Source organism: Dermacentor variabilis, chromosome 1 (genome assembly GCF_050947875.1).
Source record: "Dermacentor variabilis isolate Ectoservices chromosome 1, ASM5094787v1, whole genome shotgun sequence".
NCBI classification, from domain to species: Eukaryota; Metazoa; Arthropoda; class Arachnida; order Ixodida; family Ixodidae; genus Dermacentor; species Dermacentor variabilis.
This window is the reverse complement of record NC_134568.1, coordinates 218867176-218893180: the sequence shown is the minus strand read 5'-3', so window position 1 is coordinate 218893180 and position 26005 is coordinate 218867176. Positions and strand designations below refer to the sequence as shown.

The 26005-nt window shown below is 43.0% G+C and overlaps 1 protein-coding gene across 3 annotated transcripts in view; it reads left to right on the top strand.

Moving 5' to 3' along the window:
• Positions 1 to 15006: 15006 nt before the first annotated feature.
• The window catches only part of LOC142557323 (uncharacterized), a 45545-nt gene continuing 34546 nt past the window's right edge, over positions 15007 to 26005 (top strand). For 2 of the 3 annotated variants that reach the window (XM_075669090.1, XM_075669070.1), the window contains exons 1-2: positions 15007 to 15196; positions 22505 to 25170. In XM_075669090.1, the coding sequence (XP_075525205.1) occupies positions 22506 to 25170 (2665 nt within the window). In that variant the 5' untranslated portion in view covers positions 15007 to 15196; position 22505. Of the gene's footprint in view, positions 15213 to 22504; positions 25171 to 26005 lie in introns of all 3 variants that reach the window. The other variant, XM_075669080.1, reaches the window with a different exon arrangement.

Here is a 26005-nt window from a genome sequence, read left to right as displayed (position 1 = left end):
CCTGTTTCCTTTCTTTAACGCTGCGAGCCCGGTACTTCCCAGTCACAAACGGCATGCGCGTTATCAGTGTGACGCAGCATTCTCGACAGGAAAGTAGCGAGTGCCGAGTTTTCAAGAAAGGAAACGCAAGCAAGGCAGATGACGATTATTGTTGTGGGACAAACATACACCGCAAAGGGTGCAAACTGTTTTTAGAGTGTGTAGATCCAATATGGATGAATGGATGGATGTTATGAGCGTCCCCTTTGGAATGGGGTGGTGGGTTGCGCCACCAAGCTCTGCCTGTCCTACCTAGGTTTAAAAAAAAAAATGCTATGAACTCCCACAACCAAATTTTCTTATCCCCTATTGCGAACTTTGCTTTTGTACGTCTCCGTCTTTTGTCGTTTCCATACTTTTATTCCACCAATGTTCCAAACGCCTCTTGCTAATCTCTATTGCGGACACATTTGCTTTAATATTAGCCGCATTGAATGCCCCTAGCAGAAAAAATACAAATTAAAGTATGCGACCAAATTACAGTAGCTCCACTTGCTCTCTCTATGGCTGGAACGCTCCGTGATTGATTTTTCGCCCTCTGTGGCGATTGCTGAAACTTGAGAGTGTGCGGGGCCTTTGAAAGTGTCCAGCTCAAGTGACGAGATTAAATTCGCGGAACTGTCAAAGGTGATCGACATGGAGAAAGTAAGGTATATTCGAAATAATGTGAGAAAGACTGAGTAAGCAGTAAGAAATGGACACAACATGAAATAAATGTGAACAAAGCTGCATAGGACAAGCCAAGATGTATGCATTGGAAGATAAGCAGGGTAATATCACCAGCAATTTTAAAGATATAGTAAAAGCAGCAGAATTTTGTACTGACCTGTACAGTACCCAGAGCAGCCATGATACCTCCATTCGAAGTAGTAATGAACAGGATAATGAGGCTCCTTCTATAACTAGTATAGCGATGAAGTTAGAAGGGCCTTGCAATACATATGAACAGGGGAAAGGCGGCAGAAGATGGAATGACAGTCAAGGAGGAGATATCATGCTTGAAAAGCTTGCGGCCCTTCATACACAATGTCTCACGACTTAAGTGTTTCAGAGAACTGGAAGGATTCCAACATTATACTAATCCACAAAAAGGGAGATGTTAAAGAATTGCAAAATTATAGGTCCCTGAGCTTACTTTCAGTATTGTATAAAATATTCACCAATTTCCAATAGAATAAGGGCAACACTTGACTTCAGTCAACCAAGAGAAGAGGCTGGCTTCAGGAAGGGATGCTCTACAATGGATCACATCCATGTCGTCAATCATGTAATCTAGAAATCTTCATGAGTACAATCAACCTCTCTATATGGCTTTCATAGATTATGTCAATTATGTCATATTATAGATTAGTCATAGAGGCATTATGTAGTAAAGAAGTACAGGAAGCATACGTGACGAAATATCTACAAAGATTCCACAACTAGCTACCTTGGTTCAGGACAAGAAAAGTAGGTATACTAAAAGTAGGTATATATAAAAGGGGTCAGGCAAGGAGACACAATCTCTCCAATGCTATTCACTGAATGCTTGGAAGAAGTATTCAAGATATTAAACTGGGAAGGCTTAGGAGGGAGGATCAACGACGAATATATCTCGGCAACCACCGGTATGCAGATGACATTGTCCTGTTCAGCAACACTGGGGACGACCTACAACAAATCATTGAAGACCTTAACAGAGAAAGAGGAAAAATGGGATTGGAAATTAATACGCAGAAGACAAAGGTTATGATCAATAGCCTGGCAAGAGAACAAGAGTTGAGGACAGCCAGTCGGCCTCTAGAGTCGGTGAAAGAGTATTTTTATCTAGGTCAATTACTCGCAGGGGACTCTGATCAAGAAAATAAAATTTACAGAAAAATAAACATGGCTTAAGGTGCATACAGCAGGCATTGCCAGATCCTGACTGGGAGCTTACCACTATCATGGAAAAGAAAGGTTTGCAATCACTGCATTCTACCGATGCTAACATAGGCTGAAACTTGAAGACTGACAAAAAAGCTCGAGAACCATGTAAAGAGTGATGGAACATAATATGTTAGGCATATCATTAAGAGACAGGAAGAGAGTGGTATGGATCGGAGCGCAAACAGGGATAGCTGATATTCTAATTGGAATTAAGAAAAAAATATGGAAATGGGCAGGCCATGTCATGCGTAGGATGGATAACCAGTGTACCATTAGAGCTACAGGATGGGTGCCAAGAGAAGGGAAGCGCAGTTGCGGACGGCAGAAAACTAGAGGTGATGAAATTAGGAAATTCGCAGGTGCAAGTTGTAATCAATTGGCGCAGGACAGAGGTAATTCGCTGGGAGAGTCCGTTGTGCTGCAGTGGACATGAAAATAGCTGATGATGATGATGATGATGATGATGATGATGATGATGAATTAATCTACTTCTGAAATATTATAATTGGATTAAAAGTGTCGAGAAAATTGCAGAACATGAAAAACTCCTGATACAGCTTTCTATTGCTCAATACATGCTACATAAAAGTTTTTCCGAGAGTGAAAGAAGCCCTCGAACACACGTAAAGTGCCACGTTGTGTGGCAATTTTGTGTGTATTCGTGGGCTTCTTTCATGCTCGGCAAAACACTTTTATGTAGCACGTATTGAGCAACATAAAGCTGTACTGGGAGTTTTTCATGTTGCTCTACAATTTTCTAATTGACACTTTTTATCTATTTACCATATTTGAAAATTTGATTAAATAATTAACACTAATGGTCTAATTAGGTGGAATGAAAAAAATATAATCTGAGTATCTCTAAGTGACGGCAAACAACATTTTCTTAGTTCTGTCCAGCTACGTGGCATTTGCCTATATTTAATGTTTGGCTCAAGTTACATAGGACACCCTGTATGTACTCTCCACAAAAACACTGTTGCATGGTGTCAGTATCTATTCCAAAGCAGCGAACGTGTTCGAATTAAGAGAGAAGCTGCATGAATATTTCATGCAATAGGGACTCTTTCCCTTAAATGTGTGCAATCGGTGGTCATAAGGGCTTTGTGCAGAATTATTAGCCTTTCCATGCGAAACCACCACTAGTCTCATTGGGTGTTTTTGACAGTGTCCGGCGGTGGTGGTACATTTAATGGTAGGAGCGCTTAAATGTAAATGTATGTGATCGATGTAGAGTATAGAAAAAGGCCATAATGGTATGTGGTTATATGTCAACACATCCAGGTATAATAAACTAAGGGATTTGAAACGAAAATTCGAAATGCGTTTGCCCGTAGGCGGATTCGAACCCAGACCGCCCCGAGGGAGCTTCGCAGTGAGAGCCAGAGGCGTTACCTCTATTCAACACCAGCAGGTGTTATTGACAAGACGAAGGAGTGCCTAGTTCGCACAGCGGTTCGTGATGTCACGGGTGAGGGCTCGCCACTTGTATATAAAAAGATGTGCGCATTGGCTTGTCTCCATTGCGTGTTGCAAAATGGATACAGGAGCATCTACCTCGGTGGTGCCTGCAAAGCCATGTCGTTGACCACAAAAGTACGCCTCAGAAGAAGGAGCACCGCAGTGCAATGCGGTTCGGCGTGCAATGCAATTGTAATGCAATCATATTTCTAAAGTACATGCATGCATCTATATGCTTCACGGACCATAAGATAATGATCGTTGGCATTGAACCTCCACTACCATTAAGGACATCGTCACCTTGTTTGTCAGTGGAGTAAATAAAGAAGAGATTGGGATGGTTCTGAATGGTGTGTTTCCATTAAAAAGTTGTGGAGCCTGCAACACTTCCAGGGGCTACTGTGAAAGCACTAAAGGAAAAAAAAACTGCATTAGGAAACAAAAGTGAATCATAATAGTTTCCCAATGTAGTCCCCCAATGTATTCACTTCAGTGCTTTCGCAGTAGCCCCCGGAAGGGTTGCGGGCTCCCCAATTTTTATGTCTATTGTATTGAACACATAACTTCTTTATATGATGTAATAAAGGTGAAGGTTTAGTTGACTTGGACACCCGCCTTGATGCTGCACTTGTTCTATTATGTAAGGTTACCCAGCATATTTTCTTGTATGGATCCTTGGACACACATGGGCTGTAAAATTTCAGGACCATGGGCCTTTAATTAATATCTGAATGTGCATTAATTGGCATAGTGCATGTGCAGCTAATAAACTGATATAGTTGACAGAGCAGACCAGGTTTGGTCTTCCAAACTATAACAAACATCAAATTTGAGCAAAAAGAATGAGAACTATATAAGAGCACAACGCATAATACTTGCCACATGAACCAAATGTTCTTTGAAGTACACATTTTATGCCTCGAGCTGTAGGCTTTGCACTTAACAAATGTTGCAGTTCATTATACATCATGTTTTCTGACTTAAAATGATCACAGAGCAAAGAAAAGTGATAAGTATGACCAGCTGCTCGCTACAGTTTAACGTTTTCAGCTCCAATGCATGTTTGAAGCGTGTCAAGTAACCTTCTGGTATAAGTGGACGGTTTGACACTGTGGAGCTTCTTCACTGAAATAATATTTGTAGCTAGACTAACATGAAACTGAAATAATATTTGTAGCTAGACTAACATGCTTTGAGTCACAAAAGTCAATTAGGCGTAATGCATAATATCCGCCTCGTGCGAATACGCACTATTACTAGCGCCACCACGAGGCCTAGCGGAGAAGCTTTTGCCTGTTCCCTAGCAGATGCTACCAATGCGCTAACGAGAGCGATATATACCATTTCAGTTGCACCCACGCTCCCTCAGCAACGAAAACAACTAGCGCTATCTTCCAACAATGTGCAACAACTTCCCATTAAACCACAAATCGCTGTAAACATCCAAAGGCCACCCTAGATGGATATTTTGACGTCCGTCGGATACATGTAGAAATCCCAATGATGTACTATGTAGGTCCGTGGGATCATCCAACGCGAAAAAGCACATCCAAAGAACGTCCATCGTACATCAAAATCGTATATTTGGACGTCCACAGGACGTTCGAAGATAACCCATTGGACCAGCAATAAAAAACAAGCGACCACATTCGAACGAGCTAATCAGCGCACACGTTTCGTCGTTACAGAGCTGAGACTTGCAGTTGACATTAACACCGTACTAGCATGCATCCGGGGTTCACGTGTAAATACGCACAATTCGTCCAGATGTTTTGTTATTACGACAACGTCAGCCAAAAACAATACCAGCCTTAAATACGCGCGTTCAGCAGCGCGACCGACCATCACGGGCAACAAATCCTCACATAGCCGTAAAAACGGCAACAAAAGTTCTGTTATTCCGAGCGTACGCGGTTTTACGATTACTTTGGCACTTGCGGTTACGCAAACAAAACGCCAACAGCACACGTACCGAAGTTTAAGCGACACGGTTATCACCAGGAGCGCGCGAAATGAACAGTCAACTGAGAAAATGTTTCACTGTTATGTACTAAAAATACGACCACGTGCGAACGAGCAATTAAATTTGCGCAAACGTTCCGTTCATCACAGACAGCTGAGGAGTAAACTTCCCTTGTAACCACCATACTAGCATTGGATCACGTGCAAATAAGCAGAAGTCTAACAATTGGGTGACTTAAGTCACCCAAAAGTTTCGTTATTCAAAGAAACCTGCATGACACTGTTTGGCAAGAACAATATAGCAGCCCTAATGTCAGGCGTGTGAAAATTCAGCAGCGTTGCCGGCCAGAATGTGTAGCAAGTGCCCCGACCGTGATGCAGATGCTGTGAAGAACGGCCAGCTGCAGTGCAAGTTTTGCCGGCCAGTTTCGACAGTGGCGGCAACTTTCCTTGGCGTTACGCTCTAGCCTCGTCGCCGTTGTGACTGAATGAGTTCGACGAAGCAGGCTTTGTGCCGCAACACGACACCGCCTACCCGGGTCGACCGCGAGCGGGGGAGATGCCGCGGTAATGTCTTCGAAGGCCTCTTCCCACGCGCCGTCCAAGACACAAGACGATGAGCACGCGGTGGCGCTGTCGGGGTCAGCTCCGAGTTCTATGAAGTCCGTGTGACGTCGGTTCCGGACCGTGAACCTGTGTGTGTGTGTGCGTGTGTGTAAGCCGTCCCGCGGAGAGGCGGCGTGTTTACAATGACTGGACGAACGTTTCCGACACTTGGGTATCGGGGGGAGGACAGAGTGTTTATAAACCGCTGTTGTGCGGCTGCTCAGGACACTCTCTCAAGCAGTCATGTTGGACTGATGTACTTTCTCTAGCAGTCATGCTAGACTGATGCAGATACTGTAAATAAACCCATATTCCTCGTTCTCGATGAGAAGCAGTCCTTCCCTTCATCAACGTCCTCAGCGTGGATAAGTCGGAGGACGGCATGGGCCAGCTACCTTCTAATTCATGCCCGACTCCAATCTTGACAACGGATCACGAGCGATGGGATTAAGCCCCCAATCCTGACAATGCGCAAAAAATTTCAGCTATTTCAACCTTACGCAGTTGTACCGATTGCTCTCGCAATCGCGGTTACGCAAAGAAAACGCAAACGAAGCTCACGCAAGGCTATTCCGGACACTGTGTCGGGAATAGCTATTATTATTATTAATATTCATTTTGTTATTATTCGCCACTGTTCAAGAAAGACACAACGATAACAATCGCGGACCTATCCTATGTGCTACATGGGAGGAGTTAGCGGTTCTAAAGTTTCGCAATCAGAAATTTCTTTTTGGCGGATCTCAGCGCGGCGCTGAAATGTAGGACAGAGTAAGCTCGGAAGTTTGCAGAAAAGCAGTACGATGCGACCAAACGCAGCACAACGGATGGTTAATCGCCGATTGATGTTACCGTCGCCGCAAACCATGGGGATGCACAATGCCTGTCATTCGATTGCGCGCAGACACGACGACACTTTAGTCGCAGATTGCAGGGCTGCTAATAGAAAAACACTGACTTCATGAACTGTCACTTACCTTTTGATAGGCGTAAGACGTACAGGCGCCGCGGAAATGGAGCTCTAAAGCGCACGACGAAAACGTTCACGCTGGAACTCGTGAGCACATAACACAACCAGCACGTTCAGAGAAAACGCGCGAACTGAGCGTGTGAGAGCGTGGAGCTCACCCACATAACACGTATATACAGGCGCACCAACGGCCAGCAACCTTCAGGCATTCCGAGCATACAGGGAATGGCGAAGAACTCCAATAAAAGAGCGGCGTAAAGTCATGTGACCGACTACGCGCAAATCAGCGCAAAGCGTGCATGCATCAGACAGTGACGATTCCACCATATGATTCCACTGGGTAAAGGCAGTCACTTCTCTGTTCTACGGCAGTGGTTGCAGCCGTTGCAGAGGTTGCAGTGCTCGGCTTTCTCGACATGTTCGGAGGGCGTAGGAGCGGAAGACACGATTGATTCGGTTACGCCTTGCGGTAGGTGGTAATGCACAGCTGTTTCGGCGCATTGCCTACCGTTTTCTGACGTTTCCTCCTGATATGCTTATGCAATTTCGGCCGTTCATTGCAACTTCTCCATTTATCGTCCGCATTGGAAGTTTGATCCTGAGGGCAGCAGCTTCACGTTGCTGGCTGGCATGTCTTTTCGGAAGAGCGTGCGCTGAAGGCAGCCGTGGAAGAGATTCAACATTCCGCGATATGATCACTTAGTATGCGTTTAATTGTGCATGCGTACACATGTTGGTCCCACATATGGCCGGTATGGGACATCCCTTTGAAAACATCCTTCGGACATCCATATGATTACAGTTTTGGAATTTTTTTAGATCCCAGAAGTTCAATCTTGCGGATGTCCGAAGGATGTCTTAAACAGGACATCCAGAAGTTAATGTTCTCATGGTATTCACTGGACGTCATAACCGGGACTCGGACGTTCGGATCTAATCGGGATGTCCAGAGGATATTCGTGGTCCAATGGGAACTTCTCTCTTTCACAACGCTCTTGACGGTCTCGTAGCCTTCTTAGACAAACTCTCTACACTTTTGAATTTTTTCGACTACCGCGGAGAGCAACGGCACAACCGGCTGCAATATCTCTACGCCGTGCGTCGCTTCTTTAGATTACCTCGGAGACTTGGACATCTATTAGCGCGTAATTTTATACGTTTTCACTCGTCTATTATAGTGGAACGGTGAAAGCCTAATTCTTTATTGAACTGAAATAAAGCGCTTGATTCGCTGCAACTATTTATTATCAAGTTTCACTTCAGTTGGCAGTGAAGATTCATGAGTAAAACGGGCTCGGCAATGAACTAAACTGTACCGCCAACTTTTGAAACGTGAAATGCTCAGACTTCATACACTTTGTCCATATTTACTGCACACCTCATCGCTTCCGCCGATAAAGAGTCTTCAAGAACAGCGAACGCTTCGGAGCTAGGTATCAAGTACGACGCCATTTTGAAAGGTCGCATGGCGACGATTTAGTGGCGAAGTAACACAACCCCGCGTGGTCCGTGTGCCTTGGCGTAGGCAAGATTATAAACTAAACTTCTGGTGGCTCACCGAAAGTGAAGCTAGTCGCCGCCATCTTGCTCGTGGCAAAAAAACCCGCGCAGCCGTGGTTAGTCGTCGTAGCAGAACACGAAGTGCGCTGCCGCGCTGCTCTTATTTAATGATTATGGCATGCTTTTCTAGAGCATTGCAGCACCTAAGTAAGCCCCCCCCCTTGGTGAAATCGTGCATTACTTTCGGTTGTACAAATTGACTTAGGAAGACACCGGGAATAACATATTTCACCTGTAAGTACATGTTTCTCTTCGTTTGCTTACGGCTGTCTGTATGGTGTGCGTTTTCTTTAGGTGGGAACTTTTGGAAAGATGCACATACATGATGTACGGCATTACACCTATCTTGATGTTAAATTTACGCCTTAACCCATGAAACACGGAAGCAGCTAATTGATGTCTAAAAGATGTCATGAACGGCTAATTCAAAAGTCTAGTAGCTGTCTTGATCAAGACGTTTTGTAGCCGTGGATGTCTGCTAAAAGTTGGCTAACGGACAGCTTGGCAAGAACAACTGAAGGCATTTATTAGACATTTCCTCAAATTTTGTTTCAATGATTACAGTAATACGAGGTTTGTCCACAGTTACAATTAATTTTAAATGCGGCACGGACATAAAAAAAGAAGTTTATATTGTCGAATAGAGTGATGCGCAGGTAGTTTTTCCAGATGTGAACCATGGGAATAGTGTAGTACAGCCTGATTGGTCGATTAGTGCATTTTGCTTAGACCAATAAATTGAATGACGCCTATCCGCATTATTTTGCAAATAAAACAAGATCTGTATTGTATGCTGATATCATGACAATGTGCGCCCGTTGACGAAAAACAAGAATGCCACCTCTGTATGAAACACGTCATTGTTGACAAAACGCTGCCCTGCTGGGTCTCCACGGAACTGAGTTTCTAGCAGGGAAATATTTAGTCATTGATGCTGAGGTTCAGGCAAAAATTACGTCCTGGTTTCAGTTACAAGCGGCAGGATAGCATGACATGAGTATACGAAACAGAACGCTGTGCTACTAGGAAATCTTAAAAAATAAAGGATATCTCACATCCGCACTCTTAAACAAACGTATACCCTTTGGGTCTTATCTTGCCACACAACAATAATCGTCATCTGTCTTAAAGAGTGTAATATTGTTTAAGAGTGCTTAAAAACACTCTGTGGACCACTCTATCCGGCAGTTTTCTGGTGTTCATGCCTCACTTAAAAGTAAATTGTAATTTACTTTGTGGGTGCCCCTTGTAAGGTATCGCGATATATGCTTGCATAGCATCACGCAGAAATAATGGCCAGTTTTTCGGCACACCCGCCTATTAGTGAATTCCTCGCATGTTACCGGAACTGAAAGATAAATTATAATATGCTGCTATTTTTTTGATACACTGTACGAGTTTTTCATGCAGTGCATAAAACATGATTGCAAGTAAAAATGCAGCAAGACATCTATTTCACACCATGTGACAAACTTTATTACCTAATAAATTATAGAAAAGATACAGAAAGTGTAATTAACAAGAGCGACAAACAGCACCAAAGGTGGTCATGCATGAATCTTGAAAATGGTTGCCACCGCTGCCAGAGCAGGCCAGCCTTCGCAGGAGAGCACTAGCTGCCCACAAAAGCTTGCTGCCACAGGCCACGCATGAAGGTTCTCGTTGTGTCTTGACACAAAAAAAAAGGGGGAAGGGTTCCTGTAGACACAGGCAAGCATAATCTGCACAGAAGAGGGAAAAAAGGCGAGGAAGGAAACGAGAATGTGTCAATTGGAACTTCCATTAGAAATATGTGCCAAGCAATAAGTTTCGCTCGCATTAAAAATAAATTTAAGCACTCCTTTCTCTTAAATTATGGGGCTCTTAAGGTATGTATGTGATGCATGTTTAAAATTATTAGTATATTTCCTGGCAAATAGTTATTAAACTGCAGAGCAGAGTCAGTCAGCCTTCAAATGAATTGATATATGATGTCCTGCGGCTAAAAAGGCACTTATCAAATTGTAAAACAAATCTGAGAACCCCCTGCAAAATAGTCAGTTTTAAACAGTTATCTATTCTGAAGGTAAATGAGATGTACTATCTTGATTAAATAGTTAGTGTTTTATATTGTTGAACCAAAAGCAAGTTCGGCATTTTGCACCGTCTAGCTGTTGCCTTTTTTCATACTTAGACATGTCATCTAGTACAGGGTAAGCAGGTGGCATACAAAGTAATGCTGATAAAGTTATATCACCAAGCAACGCTTCTCGGGCTGGGTTAATCACTTTTGTTTATATATCTTCGTCTGACCCTAATATAATTGGCTTAGGGCAATACTTCGCACCAATAACGCATTACCTTGAATGATACGTCATACACATATTGAAAGTATCTCATGATGTGATCAAACGAGATCATTGCCCCTTGTCTTGGAAGTGTTAACATGCCGATTTTTCCAGGAAGTACAAAGTGATTTGTAGAGGTAACAAATTTATCAATGCATCTGTAGCCTCAGGTAATTCGGAGCATCTACATTGACTAGCAATTGAGAAGCCACTACACACAAAAAATGTATTCAAGTAATGGTCCATGCTGAATAATTGTCCACCTAGTGAAAGATCAAATGTGCAGCCTAATCAGAGGGCCAAGGCAAATAAGTTGCGAAATTTACATGGCTCCTCTAATGATGTTACTGAAATAGAAGACAAAAACAGCGCAGGTGAAATTAGAGCTATGACAAAATTTTGCAAAGTACCTCTGCATACTGCTGGAACCCACAGCATCATGCTTGTTCTACACGCACGTGACAACACAATCTCTATCGCAGATGCAGGCACCTCCGCACGTCATTGTGCGATCCCCTCACAATAAGGTTAAAAAAGAGTCTGCACAAGCTATCTGATGTGATTGATTCAGCAGGCGCGCCAGCCAAGTGCTGATAGTGGTAGAGCCAAGCTATTAAACTGGGAAGGCTTAGGAGCAGTGGCGTAGCTAGGTCGTCTGGCACCCGGGGCTCTTAGCTCTTCTGTCACCCCCCCCCCCCCGGGTGTAGTCGAGGAAGGCGAGGATGTCGACAATTTTCTGGTGTCTTCAGACGTATATGACACGCCCCCCCCCCCCCGTACTGGCCCCGTGCACCCGGGGCCCACGGCCCCCCGGCCCCCCCTGTTGCTACGCCACTGCTTAGGAGTAAAGATCGACGGCGAATACCTCAACAACCTTTGGTTTGCCGATGACATTGTTCTATTCAGCAACAATGCAGACGAGTTGCAACAAGTGATTGAGGATCTTAACAGGGAAAGTGTAAGAGTGGGGCTGAAGATTAATATGCAGAAGACAAAGATATTACAATGATAAATAACCTGGCAAGGGAACAAGAGTTCAAGATCGCAAGTCAGCCTCTATAGAGTCTGTAGAGGGGTACGTTTACCTAGGTCAACTAATCACAGGGAACCCGGACCACGAGAATGAAATTCACAGAATAAAAATGGGTTGCATCGCATACGGCAAACATCGTGAGCTCCTGACTGGGAGCTTACCGTTATCATTGAAAAGGAAAATATACAATCAGTGAATTTTCCCGGTGCTGACATACGGCGCAGAGACTTGGAGGCTGACAAAGAAGCTTGAAACGAAAGAGCGATGAAACGAAGAATGCTAGGCATAACTTTAAGAGACAGAAAGAGAGCGGTTTGGATCAGAGAGCAAACGGGTATAGACGATATTCTAATAGACATTAAGAGAAAATAATGGCGCTGGGCAGGTCATATAATGCGCAGACTAGATAACCGTTGGACCATTAGGGTGACAGAATGGGCACAAAGAGAAGGGAAGCGCAGTAGAGGACGGCAGAAGACTAGATGGTGCGACGAAATTAAGAAATGTGCGGGTGCTAGTTGGAATCGGTTGGCACAGGACAGGGGTAATTGGAGATCGCAGGGAGAGGCCTTCGTCCTGCAGTGGACATGAATAGGCTGATGATGATGATGACGATGAAATGTACAGAACGGCACACAACTAGCATAACGTATACGAACCACCCTTTACCCTTTAAACGACTAACTCAATAAACGTGCGTTCATTCCTGTTCCTGCGTCCATTACTTCAATTTGCCCTCCTGGAGCAATGCTTGTAAAAAATCCAATCTATCGTCGCGACGAAAAAAGCGACACCAGTCAGAACCTTAATTACCCCTTCAGACACAGCGATCACCAAATGGTGCGTCCGTGCCCACTGCCTCACCGCGCGGGCAGCCAGCGGCGGCGCGTAAACTCGACTGCACAACGCAATTCTGGCATGTCCAGGGGACAACCGCATACAACACGCGCTAAGAAACCTCCTCCGTAGTGCCTAAAGCCCCTCCATCCACGCGCCACCGAAACGTGTATGGAGGGGCTTAAGTAGTGCCTAGGCAGAGTCGTATCACAGAACACCTATACAAACTTAGAGAAGGGAAACTGTACCTTCCACAGTGCTACGGAAATAAGCGTAGCGGTGGCGTCGTGAACTAAAGTATGTGACCACGGGTGGCGCTGTACAACAGGAAACGGGGTTTTGCACAGTATGGTCGCTTTACCTACTGGGTTCTGGCTGATGCGCATCGATCGTGCTCCCGCCAGTTAGGTTGCTGTGTGGCAAACGTAGCGCCTACATATGTATGTAGGCGCTACGTTTGCCACACAGCAACCAAACTGGCGGGAGCACGATCAAGGCGCAGCAGAATATATGTAGCGCTGAGTCATATCGAGTTAAGGCACACTCTGAACTGACTTTTAAGGGCATCCCGAGCGGTTTTTCGTTTATTACGCCGCCGTTACCCCAAGTTGTGCCGCCGCGCTCCAGCTGTTGCATTTCGTGTAGGGCTACTGACAGAGTGCGGTTTCCAGGTGGCACGATGGCCTCGACTGGAATAAACGCACACACCAAAGATTGAGTAAGCTTGAAAATATTTTATTTGCATTTTACAAGTACAACAAAAAGCACACGTCTACGGATCCACACAAACGCGGTTACATAGTCAAGAACATAGTCAAGAAATGGCTCATTAATAAGGGTAGCACAGACGCACAAGAAAGAAGACCTAAGCTACAAAACGTACAGTCGGCTGCTAAACATAACTTCCCTGTCACCGCGTGTCACTTTTATACAGCATCTTTAGAGCACTACCAGGCCGGGTAATTTGGCGAAAAGAATGCAACAGCTTACGGCCGTCAGCTGCCTCTTCCTTACGGGTGTCATAATTATCCTAATCTCCGCATCAACGTCGTGCAAGTCCGCATACAGGTATCTGTATCTGAACCACATGTGCCAGCTTAATACATGTGTAGTGAAATTATGATAACCACTGCGTCTTATCAAACGTATTGGTTTTGCAAATGCGCATTACAGCTGACGGAACGACATACTGTAAGTGAAGCACAAGAGAACAAAAGGAGGATGCAACACTTGAAGAAGAAGTGAAGAATTAGTAGGCGTACAGCAAACAAGCGATGACGGAGAACGCACAATGATGCATCGGGTGTTCTGTGACATCGGTTTGCGTACTTACGGTGTTATGGAGATCAACGGCATAAAAACGTACCTTCAAGCGTATTCCGTCAACCTCCGCCGCATTCATTATGATAATCAACGCCTAAACAAAATGAGGCACTATTTTTTGCCAAGAGTAGACCTCTTTACAGCAAGTCTGTGTAATGACTCGCAGACGAAACCAGCATGCTTTCGAAAATGTTTTACCGCCGTAGTATTCGAACGCCAACGGCCAGGAAACACATCGATACCAATAGGCTGTCGGCTGTCGGTGGTTAATCAAGTACAAAAACCTTGACGCTATGACTAAAAAGCAGCTTCAACAATCAAATTTAAAAAAAAATCAACTGCCTATTTGCCTGAGGTAAAAAAACATCCTTAGACACCTCGATTGTTCATGTCAATTGTTTGTGTAAATTAAAAAAATCAGCATGTTCAGCGCCCCTAGCAGAGAAAGCACCAATTAAAGTTTTCGACCAAATTACAGTAGCTCCACTTGCACGCTTACGCTGAAACGCGCCTCGATTGATTTTTCGCCCTCTGTGGCCATTTGTTGAACTTGAGAGTGTGCGGGGCCTGGTCGTATATTCAAAGAACAAAAGCCCCCACACTTTCTCTCTCGCGCCCGCTCTTACACGCGCGTCCGCACAAACGACTGGCGATCTCTCAAATGAACGTCTCGTGTAAATAGAAACATGGAGTTTCCCACAAAAATTATTTTTTTGTGGGAAACTCTATGAATAGAAGGATAGAAACACGCCCTGGCGTCACGCCAGTGGCACTCGCAGCGCTGTAAGTCATTCTCGGGGCCAATACCACGCGCACGTCAGCACTTATTGCCAAAAAAAATTAATTAAATAATGCATTATTTTAATTTTGGCGGTGTTGAAATGTTCTTTTTTTAATCATGCAATTTTTTTTTAAAGTACGGTTGTTCGCTTTTAGCGCACATAGGCGCTGCCATCGCAAGTGCTATAATATTGTATTAGCCAATCACATAGATCGGGCGAAAATTTAAATGCTGAAACTTTTGCAGATTTTACCACTGCATGACCATGCGTGATAATTGCATAAGCGCATCAGAAGTTGAAATGTAGTGTCGGGAAAGTAAATCATCGCTTGAAAATTCCGGAATATAGTTTGAAGCGAGAACTGCTGCACCGAATGGCATTGCTTCCGGTTGGTAATTCACAGCGTAAGATTGTTCCTTGTCGGCAAACGTCACTTTTGTGTTTTTGTTAACTCTGGATTGTGGAGGTTAATTGTGTTTCCTTTTTTTTTTTTTTTTTTGCTCCGGGGAGGTTTTGAATGTTTTCTTTGTCGTCTGCGTTAAGAAAATGCTCTGCATGCTCAGGCCATGAGCTTGCCCGTGGCCTTAGCTATCGCTAGCATGTGCGATGACGCTGCAAATTTAATGTTGCGCACCGTGCTGACTGGATCTTAACTTACGTTTTATTTCTTTTACATTTAAATATGCTCTGATTTCTTCAAAATGGTGGTTAGCCAGGCATTTGGTACAAGGACGGGACTAAGATTAAGCGGATACACACGACACGGGTGCTTGGCTCGTCCTCGCGCTGTTTGCAATTAGTATGTCTAATTTCTTCTTTTGTGCTCTACGATTCTTTGCCGATCCCCAGAGATCCTTATGTGCCACTGTCACACCAGCCTTCATACACTGTTCTCCCCAACTACGTCTCCTTGCCGGTTCTTTTCAACTCTTCGCTTGCTCCCACCGGCACAGGAATCTCTGAACACGATTTCTCTTATCTCATCTTTGTAGGAGTAACCTAAGGGGGACTCAGAAGAATTATACTTTTGCATGCACGGGGAGCGCACTCAACATAATAATGTTAAACAAGGTTACAAACGAGTTCAGATGTTTGTTGCACATTCCTGAACTTCTGGTACAGCTAGGGCAACGGCGCGCATCCAAAACTACCTACTGATCATGCCAATGCACTCAGGTGGGCCACTAGAGAGTCTTGGCGTGCACATTTGGTAATTTGAATTTTTAAGAACAAATCGGCTGTGCTAAAGATTTAAATTGTCAAAAAGAACAGCACACTAGATGCATTGTTATATCGTTATGCTGCATGTATGTTTGACTAGTGCAGAAGCTGCCACTACATTTTTGATAGCTTAATAACTACAAGATAGCACATATTATGGCTCGTACTGGATCCTCTTACTTCAAGGTTAGGTTTCACTGACTATTATTAATCAATGCCTGCTGGCAGATCTGACTTTGGGTAGCAGGAAACCCTTTGAAAAAGTACCATAAAGAAATGCAAATTACAAAGCAGCAGCCCCTGAAGGGAGTTGCATAATCTGGCTGCTAGCTCGAAGAGCTTTCTGCGTGTGCTGGAATTTGAGATTAAGCAAAGCGTAGGGGTTAGTGGTAATCCACAACTAAGCATGAAAAGGAGGCAGGGATAACCAATAGACTTAATCGTCTGCACCTGTTGGTTCTCCCCATCTTTTCGTGCATTTTTTATTGTTATAGGGTTTCTGTCGCTCTGAACCACTCTGATGTTAAAGTAAGAGCATTCAGGCTGTCAGATTTTTTGTGTGTAATGTGCATGATGTGCAACAATACATTCCTCATGCTGCAGTTGGCACATGTCACTCTTCATGATGCTGACATTAATGTGTAACAATGATTTGCATGCTTTTGTTATTAAAGCCCACACCTCTAGTGGGAAAGCACACTTATTCATTTTGGCAATACTAGTGCTGCATATGAAAACTTGCTGTGAAAAACAAGTCTATAAGAATTTAGAACTTAAGAGTGCTCTGAAACACTTGTTGAAACCTGAGAAACCCGCTGGAATTAGTGCAGTGGCTTTCTTTCAATGAGTATACTCCTGAATAAATTTTTGAAAAAGGCCTAATGTGAATAGCAATGTAATGAGCGCAATATTTACATTCCCCTTAACTCATTGGTTCCTTTCAGCTGGGGTGACGCTGATAGTAATGCTCTGCATACCACTCCTTCCGTTCTTTTTATTTTTTTCCATGGCGCACTTATGGTAACCTTTTTAGATTGGCATCCGGCAAAGTTGCCCGATAGTGACAGGAAGGGCATGTGGGATGGTTAACAACCGCTACTTCACCGTCTCCTAGGAGATCTAGAAGCATGGACATGCATCTGCAAGCTGAAAGTTGCAAGTTATTCATAGTCATCCACAAATGCCCATTGGCTGGCATCTGTGGGCAGCCATGTTCTCTGTAATGTCATTGCTGATGTAACGTATGGCAGAAAAAGAGCAAGAACCATGAAAGCAGCAGGAGAGAGCAAACAATCTATCGTGCGAAATTGTAGGCTTTATACTGCATGCAGCAGAATATTTGTCTCTCATGTTCACAGTAACACTGTCTACAGATTGGGAACACTTTCTTAAAGAAGCATGATCAAAAAGTGTTTCAATGGCCCTTCTAGGTTAGCTTGGGCTTCATGTGTTGTAGTATGGCTCAAAAGTTATGGGGTGTTTTAGTTTTGCACTCACCTCTATCTTGTGTCTGTGCTGTGCTAGTGATGATTTGGCAGCTGGTCAGGGTGGTAATCTAGGTGGAAAAAGTGGGCTTACTTGCCAAACAAAATTATTTGCCCTTGCAGATGTAACCAATAAGAACCTTTTGAAACCAGCGAAAATGAACTGCTGTCAGGTGAGAATTGGCAAATAGGAATTCAACTAATTGGTTATTTCATGTGGGAATTTATAGAAAATTCATAAGATGAGTGATTCTTCTGAAGTGTAAAAAAATGACAACTTTGTCAGTAATGTCACAGTATCCAGCTCTTGTAAATCTTGTATGTATGCCAATGAATAAGGACAAACAGACTTCTGATGTTGCCTCCCAAACATTTATAGTGGGACATGTCTTGTCAATTAAACTGCTTGAAGCAGCTGGCATATTTCGCAAGTGGAAATGGATATGCAGCTGGAAAGTGGTGATGGTAACTTGCCCAGATGAAGCATTTGTGTTGCTTAATCACTCTTTGGAATCTTTGAGTACAGCAGCATACGAACACTTGCGAAAAGAGCAACAGCTTGCAGATTATGGCCTTGATTTTCCTTTTATTAATAACAGTACATGAAGAATTTCATGGTTTGTAACTGTGTAAAAAGAGCTTTCACCAGTAAACTTCATGCCATTGCTCAGGTATCCAGGCTTTGTGAGGTCTTTTAGTTCCACTCAGGCAAATATGATTTTTGCATTTAAAAGCAAATGCTTCCCTTGTGGGGAAGAAAATAGCTTGCATGGGAGATGTTGTGGGACGGGGGAGAATTTGCTGTTAGTGTAACTGTCTTACTCAAAGCGGACACCTAGACTGTTCCATGGCAGAAGGGGAGCCATCAGCACTTGTACATTCCCGGGTGGTCACCATCCCAAGGACTGAGCACGCCCGCTGATTGTTAGATTCAGCACACCTACAAGAAGCGGCATCATCGGCATGACATGACTGCTGATCATTTTAGCCAGCTTCTCATTGAAATCTGCTGTATAATTGCAGAGGTGAATCATTTTGGGTCCTAGCTAATTCATTTTACTGCAACAAAAGTTAAATGCTCGATAATAGGTTTACTGTGTCTGTCCATTCGCCTGTATTTTCCATTATGCCACCAGCACCATGCCATGTAATTGTTATGTCATCATGGTCAGACCACTTCATCATCCTCAGGTTTACTCTCACTATGTGGCAAAGAAAAACGGAACCTTACCCACCAGCACCAATGGGGATAAAACTCGTGGAATGAAAGAGCTGAATAATATTGTATTATACTTCTCCCTGCATACACCTCTCCTTACCATTCTTCCCTCGTCCTTGTGACACCACTGCATTGATGTATCATAGTGTGAATTTGCATGAACTGCTGTATGCATTTTGGCATGGCTTGTGAACAGTGTTGTTGGTGAATGAACATAAACATTGCATGACAATAAAATTGCTACCTGTGTGGTGTATAAACATGAGCGTTGCATGACAATAAAATTGCGACCTGTATGGTTATAAACACGAGCGTTGCATGATACATGTTGCATAGGATAACACACTTGCCCACATCAAATTTAGCTTTATAGCATTTAATTAACCAGTTTATAAAAGCTTCATTTTACATATATTTCATCATGTACATTGGATCTGCATAATTTGTCAGAAATGGACATGCTTGTAGCCTTTACCACTGGTACTGCTTGCTGAGCTCTTATAAGTTGTCTGCCATTTTGCAAAGCTTATTGCTGCAAGAAAAAAGACTAACACTTTTGCTTAAGATTTATGCAATTTTTTAGTACATTGCACACAAGCAGTGTGAGTATAATATAGAAATGGCATGCATAATGGTAGGCCATGTTTGCATCCATTAAAACAAATTGGTTGCAACTAGAGTGAGAGGTGAAATAAAAATTTCTTGTGGTCATGGTTAAGTGAAAGTGTGTTACTATGCATTCGAAGTTTCCATTGTTTTACACATCTGATAAAAGGTTTGACCCTCTCTTTATGGCAATAAAGGGTTGCCACTTGGCAAAACTGGTCCCCCTGTTCTGGGTTCCTTGAAAAAACAGCCAGTGTCCTTAACATTATTGAGACTAGAAATACTGTCTTTTTTGTGAAAAGGAAAGTTAAGTTTCATGAAGATCATTGCAGAAAAAGAAAAATATAAGTGGTACATTTTTGGAATATTCTGCTAAAAAGGGGCAGTTTTGATAGGGAATGCTCCCTAATAAACTAGAAATTAGGGCTGGTGTACCATAAAGATTCCTTTTGCTGGACTCTATTCTTTTCTTATTCCCGGTTCATGGCTGGCTGATACTAATGATAATGTCTGCAGGGCCTGTGCCACTGACAAGGCACAAAAGGGCATTGGATTATAGAATTGTCACATTAGCTGGCCTAGGCCTCAAATGGAAATTTAAAAAAGTATGTTGAATATTAATGAACTAAAAACCAAAAATATTGGTATTGGTGACAATTGAGCATCAAGTAGACCATTAATTATAAAGTCAGCTGCTTCTTGCGCAAAGGTAAAGCGGGTTGCTAAATCTGCACCATGTTCAATGATAGCACTGTATTGAAGGGAGCGAACCTTGGTGGAAACTGCATCATTTTGCTGGTGAAGTAGAAATATTTAGGGTGGAATGTATTCCCAAATGCTGCTCGCATGCATGTGCACATTTTGGAGTGAGCATGAAGACTTCCCAACACGGCTTTAGATTGCTATTCTGCTTGCACTTCTTTATTAGTTTCCCAGTTATGTTTACATTCAGCCCAGCAAAGCTAATTGCGAATGCTTTATTTAGCAATATAGTAATATAATGTGATGGTGTTTTACATTCAAAAAGTACATCTGAAATATTATGGACATGGTAGCGGAGGGCTACAGATTTATTTTAATCAGCTGAAGTTCTTCAGTGTGCTCCGAAATCTTGGTACAGCCGAACCTCTTCAAAATTAAGTTGCACCCGACATGGAAATGTTCGCTATGTTCAATAATTCATTTTAGGCATATATTTGTAGCACCCTGATGTTGGTGAGAAACATTTTAGATTTACTTTGTTATATGATAGTTCATATATTCGTATTCATTATATCAAGGTCCTGCTGTATATGGGATTTTTTGTATTTGACACCATTGGTATCCAAACAAGACAAGTGTAAAGGAAGATGGAAACTTGAAATGATGAGTTGTAGTCGAGCAAGGAATGTTGCTTTTAGCCGAGGTCTCAACAAAGGGACTTCGCCCTGATGAAGAAACGTTGGCTTGAAGCGGCATTCCTTGTTCAACTACTACAAATCATTTCAAGTTTCTATCTTCCTTTGAACTTCTGTCTTGTTTGTATTTCTATCGACTGTAGATGACGGAACAATGCGAGTGTCCTTTCCATAATACAGATATGGGTTCAGTGCCCACCAGCGACAAGTTACCTTTCTGTCCACTTTTATTTGCTCTTTTCTTTACGATTATGTACTTTTCAGTTTCAACCACAGCTAATTACCTTTATGCTTTCCTTGCCTTCATTGCCTGCTGGCTTTATATGGTTGTGATTAACAAGAATTGAGCCCCTCTGTTTCTATTTTCCTCGTTCATTTATAGCCAAGGTCTCGAATCTGGCAGCCTTGATGCATTAGGTCGCACACAGAGTTTTATTAGCTGCGTGCCTGCTCTCCTAAGTTGAAGTGTTGCGTGACGCCATGGGGCAAAAAAGGGTGTTCCCCATACGCCCACTGCGGCTCTGAGTGGCACGGTGGGCGTATCTAGTAAACATAGATACCCAAGTTAGTGGATGAATTGATAGCTGTCGCCATAGCACAATTGGTAGTGCAATGCATGGGTAGTGCAGAGGTTGTAGGTTCGGCTCCCACCGGTGGCATGTTATCTTTTCATGCACTTTAATTCCCCCCCCCCCTTTTTCATTATTTTCTACATTTCACTTTCAACCACAACTAATCACCTCTTTGCTTTCCTTGGCGTCATTGTCTACTGGCTTTGTATGGTCGTAATTAAATAATTGCCTGTCACACATACTCTCCATCCTTCCATCGTTTATTCAGGATACACCATACTTCCTTCAAATTCCTTGAAATTATAGATTCTATTAATTCAATGCAGACGCTTTCTGGTTAGTCCATTCTTGTAACTTTGGATGCCTCTGCCCTGTACATGAATATACCTATAACTGAAGGAATTGAAGCTGTCCCTAAATCAGTCAAACATAGCAAGCAAGCACACCACTCCAACGTCCACCTCTCTTACAGAAGCTTGTTCTCACTCTTAACTATATTGAATTCAATTTCACCTACTACTTACAGATTTTCAGCACCAGCATGGGAACCCCTCTTATGCTGACATATGCCAATATTTTTATGGGACAGCAAGAATTAGAACTATTAAAACCATACCTGTCAAAACCTGGTACCTATCTCCACTGCATAGATGACATCTTCATTATATGGCAATAATTTTTAGGACCCTGACAAAGACAAGTTCCCTTGTCAAAATGTTGGCTTAAAGCGACATTCCTTATTTGACTACTACTCATCACGCCATTGGAATGTAATTGTCTTCTCTTAGAACCAAACCTGCAACCTTGTGCTCAGCAGCTGAACAGCCAGTGTGGCAGGTGTTGCTGAGCAGGAATTTGCCTGGTTGTGAATGGGCAAAGGGAAGTGAAGTTGACTGACATCCATAACAGGAAGCATCTTTCGAGTGGAGATAATCTGACGAATATGGTGTAACATTTCTATGCCTTTTCTCTCACATTGCTTTCTTTCAGTATATATGCATGACACATAGATTTAGGATATCTGTATGTTTGTGAATCTGTCTGATTCATTGTCATGGGTATGCAATTGTTCTACGAAGCAGTTTTGTTGCTTTGTTCTGAATTCAACTTTGTTTTCTTGTATGACTTTATGAAGAAAGTCCTGCGTGAAAAGTTAATTCTGCTCTTGATTTTTTTTTTTTTTTTTTACTCCTTTAGAATGGAAAGCCAGAAGACTACTGCTTTAAGGAAGATACCATCCTGGTTGCGGTCCTTTAGAATTTCAAAAGATGCATCAGTTCCTGAGGAGAAAGAAGGCGGGCCGGCTTCTTGCCAAACAAAGCAGTTTCTTCGTTCTTACCGCCGAAGTCTTAGTTCAAAAAAGAGTGGAGAGCAAGGGGAGAAAAGCAATTGTGAGAGCCAAGATGTTGCTAGAGCATCTCTGATGTCAATACGTAAAATTTGGGCTGAAGAGGCAAAGGCACAGGCATTTAGTAAAAGGAGCACATCTGAACAAAAATCAAAGAAGCCATGTGCTCTGAGGAGCAAACTTCTTGGAAGCCCAAGTAAAATTCCTATCTCGGAAAAAATGCAGGCACATCACAGAGGGCTTCAGTCCTCTTTGAACCACAGCTGCTGTTCTCCTAACAAAGAAAACTTTGCTCCACCATCTGCTGCAAAATGCAAACACTATGGAAACCAAAGTTCAGCAGGAAGTTCCGATGGTAATCTTGCCTCAGAAATTGTGTTGAGTGCCGCAAGGCATGCGAAAAATAGAAGAAGTATGGCAAAAGAGCAAGGTGTTTGGAGAAAAGCAGTCAACAATATAGGCCTCCCTAGAACATCTACAGAATTGGGGCAGTTACCCAAAGTTTGCAATGAACAAGATTTGCTGATAACATCGCCAGTCATGGGGCCACCGTGGAATGAAAAGCATGAAAGAGTTGGGGATTGGGTATTATGCAATCGTGATTGGAGCAGTGGCATTTCAGCACAGCATGCTTTGCCTTATGCGCAGCACAAGCGCCAACCAAGTCACCTTGCTATGGAGGAAACAGTTCCAAAGTCTGTTGACTGTGCTCCTAAAGTTCCACCGAGAACTTACCTTGCAAAACTGGTGCATGCCAAGGCGCATCTTGCAAAAACTACAGCCCCTTCAGCCAATTCCAAGATTCCAGCTGCCACAGAAAATCTTCATGGAGCTAAAAGTGCTATCTCTAAATATGGCCATTCTCTAAGCAATCAAGCAAGTCAAGACTTCTCTTTGCTTTCAAGAGTAGCACAAAAACAGCAAGTGCCCCCTGAGAGGCGCAGGAGATTGTGTGTTGAAGTCGGCACGCCCTCACAGGAACTTGCCTCAAGACTTCAGCAGCAGCCAAAAAGAGCTGTTAGGCCGCAAGTTCAGCATAACCCAGTCTATAGCATTAAATGTACATCAAGAGCGCAAAAGCTGAACAAAAACTGCAGCACTGGAGCAACTGATGTTATGGCTGATGATGAGGCTACAGTTCTGAACTGCAGCTGTGAAAGGTGCCTTATGAAGTTTAATGCAGCTGGCAAACATGCACCCGGGAGGATGGGTGACTCTCATACTAATTATTCACGTGTGGTGGGACATCAAGCATTTAAAAACTGTTTGTCAAAGAATGGTAAGAAACCTGCTGCTTTGAGTCATCATTGTGAATGCTGCCAATTCAAGAAGACATACGAGGAATTAAAGGTTGCTGATGACAAAGTACAATATGCAATGCACACCAAACCTTCGTGTGTGAAAAATTCGGACCAGGCAGCTAAATGCAGCGCTGGCAACAAGCATGCATTTCAGTGCCAGGATGAGATAACTAAAGTCATTGAGGAAGCTGTAAAAGCAAGCATTGAGAAGTTGTTATCAGTGAATTCAAATCCACAGTCGAGTAAGGCACGATCAGTGGAGAGTCTCCATGAGCAGGCAGAATGCAAGAAGGCTGCTGCTTCACCTTTGAAGTACATTCTTCTTTCGTCATGCAGATCTGGCACTACAGGTTCTCTGTTAGACTCTACTGAAGAAGTTAAAGTGGACAGTGGCATTGCATCTTATCACCAGTCATGTCTCACTGTGGGAACAGTGAAGAAAATGACAAATAATAACATTGACACTGTGAACAGCTGTTCACAGGTTGGCCTGGAGCGAACTGCATCACTCCCATCGTTAGTAGAAAGCAGCAGTCCTGCAAAACTAAGAGTATCAACTGCTTTCATAAAGCTTGTAAAGAGGGTGAGTTTAGGCCAAGGTAATGAAGGAACTTCATCACATCACAGCTCCTTTTTAGATGTGACAATGAACCAGGGAAGCATGGCATCACAAGAATCATGCAGCCAGTACAGCAGTAGTGGTACTGAAGGTTGTTGGCAGACTGCTGAAAGTCACCATGCAGAGGATTCTCATAGCCAATCAGAAATAGCTTGTGACTTAATAGTTCAAGATGAAGCAAATGTGTCAAGCTCATGTACTGCTGAAAATGGCCAACTGAAACAAAATGAAGCATATAAATTTCAAATACAGCAATCAACAACTCCAGCAAGACTTCAGCTTGACTCATCCAGCTTAAGTATAGGTAGTGTATCAAGCCGCAAGCCACCCGATGGCTGGGAGAGGACACCACCATATAATGCACCTGATGTAGTTGACATCAATGATGAGCTATCTGAGCTAAATCCTTGCATATCTGATGCACAAGGAGAATGCTTCTCAAGTGACAGTGATGGAAGTGATGACCAGCACATTCTTGAGGAGGTAATCAGGAAAGGCATGGGTATGACACCACCAATCAAATTGCCAACCAGATGTCCAAAACTGGTGAAAACTCCTAGAAAATTCAAGTCCGCTGAAATGTTTTGTGGTAAAGGTAAGTGCATTTTTGTGTATGAATGTGTGACCAAGTATAAGGTACAAGCTCAAACTCTATGATGCTCCTGAACTGTTATTGAGTAAAATTGATGCACCTGCATCATGTATGACAGGCAAAAAAAAACTCTGGTGCGCAGTACTCAGTTAATTTTTTTAGTCTGCAAAAAATATTGACAGCTTCCAATAGCAGTAACAGAAGTAATACACATCAAGCATTTGTGACATGTCTTACTGGTAAAAATGAGATATTTACTTGCATACGAGTGTTAACATGTTCTGCAAGAATGTGAAAGGTGGGCAAACAAATGAAAGAGAAAATTTGAATGCATTTGAAAAATAGCATATAGCTACAAGGAATCCCACACAAGTTCCTTGCAGCCTGGTGAGAATTTATTGTACAGGTATGTTGTACCTGCCTCGTACAAGAGACTTCATGTGCACTATCTCCGTTATTAGGCTACACCCCTCTTTACCCCTTTTTTATGAATTCCTTGGAAAGTTTAGCGTCGTGAGAATGCAGCCAGTGCATTTTCCCAGCCTCAGCAGGATTCAAACCATAGTGGCACCTCTCACAAACAGGGCATATGCAGAACATGACTTGCTGGAATTTCCAAGTAACTAAATTTCTGGAGTACATAATCTTGTATAGGACAAGCTAATTGAAATATGCTTTCAAGTGCAGCATGAATATTAAGGGGCCGCTCAACAGGTTTAGGCATTGCAAACAGACAAGTCCATTGTGTACATCACACGGTGACAATCGTGTCTGCAAAGTATTACACTGATGTATGCTGTAAATACAGCTGAAAATTCAGATGAAAATCTGTGTGCCC